Raw genomic sequence first — 7,824 nt, forward strand, 5'->3', positions numbered from 1 at the left:
GCCCGGGAGGACCGGCCTCCACCAAGGGGACTCCCGCCGGCCGCCCGCCAGGCCTAGCCTAGCGCCAGGAGGGGCCACACGTGGGGGCTGCCGGGCTCCACCCACAGACCCCGAGCCAGGCAGGCTCCAAGGGCTGCCGGGGCTCCAGGGCCTGCGCAGTGGGGGCTCCAGGCGGTGGGGGGGGTGCGCGGGGAGGGGGGTCTGTGTTTGCTACCCTCCCCCACAGCCGGGCCCTGTTCCTAAGCCAGTCCCCTGAGATTCAGACCGTAGCGTTTCCGCGCCAGGCCCATCTCTCCTCCCCCAGCCAACCCTCTCGGTCTGGAAGGGAAGGGCTGTGCCCTCCAGACGCCCCTGCGGTTCCAGAAACACGCAGGCTTCCTCCAGGGGCTGGGCAGGGTCACAGTGACACAGATGGCACTGCTTCAGGGGGCAGCTGGGAGCTCCTGGGCGACCCTGGGTCCCAGCAGAGGGGGTTCTTGGTGTGGCTCCCTGGCCCAGGCCCCAGCGACCCCACCTCCATCTCTCCTTGGGCTCCCTGAGCCCAGCGCTGGGAGAGGCCACCCGGTGGGGCTGGGAGGAAGGGCAGGGGCTGCTGTGAAGGCAGAGCCTCTCCTGCCTCCAGGCCTGGAACACCTTCCCCAAAGTTCCAGGCCTGTGCCCGGCGTCCTACAGGACTTCCTGGGCTGTCAACACTGTCCCTTCTGCACAGGCTCTGAGTCAAGCCACTCGTCCGAGAGCACAGAACCCGAAAGGGAGCCAAGACACAGCTCAGGTCCTTTCACTGGGGTGTGGCCTCCTGGGTGACACCCCCTGTCTGTCACCTCTTCCTGCTGGGCCACAAGGCCCCAGAGCAGGAGCTGGGGGACATCTGAGCCTTTGCTGCACAGACGACCAGGGCGCGGATGGGGCAGGCGATAAGGAAGCGCTCCCCCCTGGCTCCCCAGGCTGAAAGGGCAGCTGGGCGTGGCCACGGTCCAGGCCTCCTTCCCTCTGACAGCGCTCCCCTGCGGGGGCTTCCTCGGTGGTACCCAGATGGCGCACAGCATGGAGCGGGCTCGCAGGGCCGGGATGAATTTCTCCTTTATTGATGCCAAGAGCAACCCTTACTCCCCCCCACCCTGCCCCTCCGCCAGGCTCCCCTTGTCCATGGAGGAAAGCTCCTTCTTCCTCAGGGTGGCATCGGGGACCCCTCCGCAGCAGGGATGGCTGGTTCTGACACCAGGGCCCCAGCCCTCAGTCCAGGAGGCAGCCAGGGAGACCAGGCCTGATCCACTGGGGGCTTCATGGGCATCCTGCAGAGACAGCCAGGTTAGGGGCGGCAGCCCGAGACCTCTGCACCTGGGGAAACCGAGCCTCCTCTGGTCACCAGCGCTGACAGTTTCACCTTCCCAGACCCCTGGCCCATGGCCGTGTCCAGTTGCTGGCCCAGGGAGGGAAGGGCTGGGCGTTGGGGCTGGCGCTCACCAGGCCTGCAGGGCGGGCATGTGGGACCACAGCTGGCAGAGGCGGTCCTCCCCAGACTTGGTCCAGGCCGTGTTGTTCTCCGGATCCTGCTGGCTGCCCCCCACCCCAAGTCAGAATTAGTCCGCAGTTGGGAGCGGGCCACCGTTCCCGCGGGGCTCCCCGCCGCCCCTCACCTGCGCTTCCCCACCAGGCCCTGCAGCAGCCGCTGCAGCCGCGCGCTGTCCCGCAGGCGGCTGAGCTCGCTCGTGAACGTCCCGTCCGAGTGTCGCGGGGCCCTGCGGAGGGGGCGGCGGGCGGGTCAGGGCCAGGCCGGGGTGCAGGCCGAGCGGCGGGCGGGCCGGGGTCCGCGGGCTCACCTGGGGGGCGCGGGGCGCGCGGCGCAGCCCGCGAGCAGCAGTAGCGGCGGCAGCAGCAGCAGCAGCAGCAGGGCCCGCGTGGCCATGGTGGGCGCGCCGGCGGGGGCTAAGCGGGCGCCGGACCGCGGCCCCTTTATAGCGGAGCCGCCGGGGCACCGCGCCGCGCCCCATCGATCGCGCGGGAAGGTCAGGGCCGCCCCCCCAGCTGTCGCCCCGGCTGCCTGCCCGCCCGCACCGCCGCGGTGGCGCCCCGCTGGGGTCGGGCGCCCCGGGAGCGAGGGGGACACCGCGGGCGGGGGAGGGCTGGCGCTTCCTGCAGGGGAACAGCCTGTGCAAAGCCTCGGGCTTCCCGGAGCCGCCACGGACGCTTAGGAGGCCGAGCAGAGCCCCGGCCAGGATGCGCGGAGGGCCCGGGGCGGGCAGTCGCGGGGGCAGGGCTGGGACCAAGGCCAAAGCCGCCGAAGCTGCGGACCGAGTGACCTTTCCCCACTGCGGGGCGTGGGGCTCCGGGAGAAGAGGAGCGGGGAGCGGCGGGCAGGTGGCGCACGGGCCGCGCAAGAGGGGGCCTCGCCCCCCCCCCCCGCCCCCGCGTTTGTTCGCGTTTTTGTTTTGTTTTGTTTTGTTTTGCTGCCTTTTTCAGGGCGGCATGTGGAGGTTTCCAGACTAGGGGTCGAATCGGAACTGTAGCCGCCGGCCTACATACACCACAGCCACAGCAACCCCAGATCCGAGCCACATTTGCAACCTACACCCCAGCTCCTGGCAGCGCCAGATTCTTGACCCACTGGGCGAGGTCAGGGATCGAACCCGCAACCTCATGGTTCCTAGTGGGATTCATTTCCACTGCGCCACGACGGGAATTCCAATTAGTAGACTTTTTTTAGAGCAGTTTGGGTTTACAGAAAAATGGAGCTGAAAGTACATGGACCTCTCTCTCAAACACACACACACACACACACACACACACACACACTTGCTGGCACACCAAAGGCTTCCTCAGCACTGGACACTCATTTGGGACATTTGTTACAACTGATGGACCAATACTGACACATTGCTATTAACCAAATCCATGCTCTGCAGTAGGGTCCATCTTGGTATTGCACATCCTGTGGGTTTTAACAAATGTGCCCTGACACGTGTCCGCCCGGATAGAGGGCGGTGCGCCGAGCGTTTCTCGGCCCTAAAACCCCCCTGGGCCACCTGTTCATCCCTCCCCCAGCCACTGATCCTTTTACGCTCTCCACCGTTTTACTGCCTCCAGAATGTCACAGAGCTGGATCCCACAGTGCGTGGCCTCTTCTCATTGGCTTCTTTCGCTTAGTGTTGTGTGTTACGGTGCCTCCTCGTCCTTCCGTGGCCCGATAGCTCTTTTATTTTTAGCACTGAATAATATTTCACGATCTGAGGCGCCAGTTAATCTGCTCACCTGAGGAACATCTCGGAGGTCTCAATGTCTTGGAGATTATGACAGAAGATGCTCCGAACAGCCAGGCGCAGGGGTTTGTGTGGGCATAAGTTTTCAGCTCCTCTGGGTCAGCAGCAGGGACCGCGACTGCAGGCTCACACGGCTTGAGTATGATTTTCCTTGGGGGAAACCACCAGACCATCTTCCAAAGGACTGAACAAGTCTGCATTCACACCAGGGCAGGCATGTTGGTATCTCGTTGTTTCCGTACACGTATTTTTTTTTTTTTTTTTTTTTGGCCAAGCCCACAGCTTGCAGAAGTTTCCAGGCCAGGAGTCATAGCAGTGACAACGTTGGATCCTTAAGCTGCTGAACAACCAGGGAGTTCCCGTATACGTATTTTTAAACAGCTTCTTTGGCCTCTTCTTGCACAAATTAGGCAGATTAAAGCCTGTAATAAACTGTAACACCGTTGACACTGACCCGTTAATTCCAGTCGCAAGAACACTCCCAACACCAAGTACTGATGTAACCGGTCGATTTCTTAGCACCTCAGACACTTATGCGACCAGACAGAACATCACAGGAAAAACCTTCCTGCTAAAAAGAGTGAGGCGTTCTCGCTGTGGCCCAGCAGGTTAAGAACCCAGCCTAGCATCCAAAACCAAAGACCAAAAGCCTCGTTCGACCCTTGGACGGCAGGAGAGCCCCAGAGAGGCCCAGGACGTGAACCCCTGCTCCGGCCTCATCGCACACCCAGATCCGCTCCTGTGGGTGCCTGGTCCAAGCCTCCACGCAGACCGCGCTCTGTGGGCCGGCCCATCCCGATAATTGCTGGTTTCAGGGACGGGATCCTACGAAAGAACGAGCAGCTTTATTTTCTGAGTGGAACGTAGGAGGGAGCACATTCGAAACACAGTTTGATTCTCTGAACAGCAACGTGCAAAAAATATTGTCTCTACTCCTTTCTTGTTTTACTCATTTGTTTAATCTTTTCTTTCTTTCTTTCTTTCTTTCTTTCTTTCTTTCTTTCTTTCTTTCTTTCTTTCTTTCTTTCTTTCTTTTTCTGGGAAAGTTCTGGGAACTCCAGAACTGCTGTTTTAACCAAGATTTAAATGTCAAACCTCAGGGAGCTCCCGTCGTGGCGCAGTGGTTAACGAATCCGACTAGGAACCACGAGGTTGCAGGTTCGATCCCTGGCCTTGCTCAGCGGGTTAAGGATCCAGCGTTGCCCTGAGCTGTGGTGTAGGTCGCAGGTGTGGCTCGGATCTGGCATTGCTGTGGCTCTGGCGTAGGCTGGTGGCTCTGGCTCCGATTAGACCCCTAGCCTGGGAACCTCCAGATGCCGCGGGAGCAACCCTAGAAAAGGCAAAAAGACAAAAAAACCCCAAAATGTCAAACCTCAGTTATTTGTGTCTGCTCTTGGTTCTCCGTGGCAAGTGTTGAAGGAGGGTGCTGGAAACACCTGCTTCTTCCAGATCACAACCCCTCTCCTGTTGCCCGCTTCCCTCGGGGCTGCGGACTCCCGGGGACTTACATTATGTTCAGCTGAACCCACTCTGTTACTGTGGTTCCAGGCCCGGCTTTGGGGATGTGGGCCTGGAATCCACAGTAATATGGTGTGGCCTTACGGTGGCCTGAGTGGACACTATCTCTTAATGACTAGAAAGAGAAACCTAGGTTTTATTATTGTAGAGAATTAAAAACACACAAAAGTAGGCGTTCCCTGGTGGCGCCATGGCTAAAGGATCTGATGTCGTCACTACAGCAGCGGAGGAGGCTGCTGTGGCGAGAGTTCCGTCCCCTGCCTGGAAACTCTTCCATATGCCAAGGCGTCAGCCAAGAAAAAAGGAGGAGAAGCCATCGCCAAATCCGAGGTCATAGAGATCGGCCCCTATATGTTCTTCTGAGGGTTTCGTAGTTTTGAATCCTTATTAAAGTCTCGGATTCCTCTCGAGTTCACTTTTGTGTGGGTGTGTTTGTGTGGGGGTGGGCTAGGGCTCACCTCCATGGCTTTGCACGGGGATGTCCGCGTGTCCCAACACCTCCTACTGAAGAAACTCCTCTCTCCCCACCAAACAGTCAGGGCACCTTGTTGGAATCAGCTGATTGCAGATGCACAGGCTCATCTAGGAACCTTCGCAGCTTTGTAGAAGTTTTGAAATCAGCGGTTGGGCCAACTTTGCCTTTCTTTTTCGGGATTGTTTTAGTTACTTGGGTTTCTTTGCAATAATGCCATGTGAATTCAGGGTTGGCGTTTCCATTTCTTAAAAAAAAAAAAAAAAGTCCACTGCGGACTTCTCGCTGTGGCCCCATGGGATTTGCAGCATCCCTGGAGGGCGGGGACACAGCGGGTTAAGGGTCTGGCGTTGCCTCAGCTGCAGTGCAGGCTGAAACTGCGGCTCAGATTTGATCCCTGGCCTGGGAACTCCATATCCCGCAGGCAGCCAAAAGAAGAAGAAGAAAGAAAAACGGCCATTGAGGTCTTGCGAGGGAGCGTGTAGACTCTGAGGATTGCCTTTGGTTCTCACCAGCTTGGCCATAACCTTCCAGTCAATCCACAGACATTAGACTGACTTGTTTATGGCTCCTTCATCTCTCCCAGCACCGTCTTGTGGTTTTCAACGTGCAAGTTTTTCACCTTCTTGGTTAAATTTATCACTAAGTATTTTATTCTTTATGATGCTATTGCAAATTAATTAATTATTACTATTATTATTATTTTTTTTGACTTTTTGAGGGCCGCACCCACAGCACATGGAGGTTCCCAGGCTAGGGGGTCTAATCAGAGCTACAGCCACAGGCCTCTACCAGAGCCACAGTAACACCTGATCCGAGCCGCGTCTTCAACCTACACCACAGCTCACGGCAACGCCAGATCCTTAACCCACTGAGCGTGAGGCCAGGGATCGAACCCGCAACCTCATGGTTCCTAGTTGGATTCATTTCCCCTGAGCCATGACGGGAACTCTGCAAATTAACTATCTCCTTCATTTCACTTTTGGATTGTTCATTGCTAGTGATTTTGATATGTCAGTCTTATATCCTGCCACTTTGCTTAGTTTTTTAGCTCTGGCAGATTTTGAGCTGTTTGTTTGTTTTGTGTTCCTTTAGGATTTTTTTTTTTTTTTTTCGGCCAAACTTGAGACATTTGGAATTTCCCAGGCCAGGGATCGAATCTGAGCCACAGCTTCAGCCTACGAATATGTCACAGTGGGTGGCGATACAGGATTCTTAACCAACACCTCCACAAAGACCTGAGCCACTGCAGTTGGATTTTTTTTTTTTTTTCGGTCATTTTAGGCCCTCACCTGTGACACATGGAAGCTCCCAGGCTAGGTGTTGAGTCAGAGCTGTAGCTGCCAGCCTACACTGCAGCCACAGCAACGCAGGATCTGAGCCATGTCTGCAACCTAAACCACAGCTCACAGCAACACCAAATCCTTAACCCACTGAGCGAGGCCAGGCCTCGAACTCACGTCCTCATGGATGCTAGTTGGGTTCCTTACCACTGAGCCATGATGGGAACTCCTGCAGTCAGATTTTTAAACTCCAGGATTTTCTGTACATAAGATCGTGCCATCTGCAAATAGAAATAGTTTTTACTTTGTTCTTTCCAATTTTGGATGTCTGTTTATTTCTTTTTCTCACCTAATTGTTCTGGCTAGAATTTCTAGCCCATGTTGAATAGAAGCAGCCAAAGTGGGGATCCTTGTCTTTTTCTGGATCTCTCCTCATTTAAGAAGAAGCTACTTGTGTGTTTGTCACATACGGCCTTTACCACGTTGAGGAAATTTTCTTTCTATTCCTAGTTTATTGAATCTTTTTCGTCGTGAGAGGGTGTTGGATTTCATCAAATGCTTTTTCTGCACCAACTGAGATGATGACATTTTTCCTCCATGCTATTAATGTGGTGTATTAGATTGATCGAGTTTTGTCTGTTGAATCACCCTTGCCTTCCTGGGATAAATCCCCACTTGGTCATAATCCTTTAAAAATGCTGCTGGATTTGGTTTGATGATCTTTTGTTTATTTATTTATTTATTCTTTTAAGGGCCGTACCCAAGCCATATGGAGGTTCCCAGGCTAGAGGTCAAATTGGAGCTACAGCGGCTGACCTACGCCACTGCCACAGCAACGCGGGCTCTGACCTACACCACAGCTCACGGCAAGGCCGGATCCTCAACCCACTGAGCGAGGCCAGGAATCGAACCTGCATCCTCATGGATGCTAGTTGGGTTCGTTAACCACTGAGCCACGACAGGAACTCCTGGAAGGTTTTAATTTTAATGAAGTCCAGAAATCTATTTTTTCATTTGCAGATCATACCTCTGGTGTTAGGTCGAAAATTCTTTGCCAGAGTTCCCGTTGTGGCTCAGTGGTTAATGAATCCGACTAGGAACCATGAGGTGGTGGGTTCGATCCCTGGCCTTGCTCAGTGGGTTAAGGATCCGGCATTGCCATGAGCTGTGGTGTAGGTTGCAGATGTGGCTCGGATCTGGCGTGGCTGTGGCTCTGGTGTAGGCCGTCAGCTGTAGCTCTGATTAGACCCCTAGCCTGGGAACCTCCATATGCCGAGGGTGCAGCCCTGGAAGA

General features: G+C 55.7%; 1 protein-coding gene across 1 annotated transcript; it reads right to left on the reverse strand.

Moving 5' to 3' along the window:
- SCT (secretin) lies at positions 47-2,346 on the reverse strand. The gene is made up of 4 exons (XM_003122391.4): positions 1,821-2,346; positions 1,638-1,739; positions 1,465-1,557; positions 47-1,292 (listed from the first exon to the last, which is right to left on the reverse strand). The coding sequence occupies exons 1-4, from the start codon at positions 1,904-1,906 to the stop codon at positions 1,169-1,171; spliced, it is 405 nt and encodes a 134-aa protein (XP_003122439.1). The 5' UTR covers positions 1,907-2,346; the 3' UTR covers positions 47-1,168.

This window comes from Sus scrofa, chromosome 2, assembly GCF_000003025.6.
Source record: "Sus scrofa isolate TJ Tabasco breed Duroc chromosome 2, Sscrofa11.1, whole genome shotgun sequence".
Lineage (NCBI taxonomy): Eukaryota > Metazoa > Chordata > Mammalia > Artiodactyla > Suidae > Sus > Sus scrofa.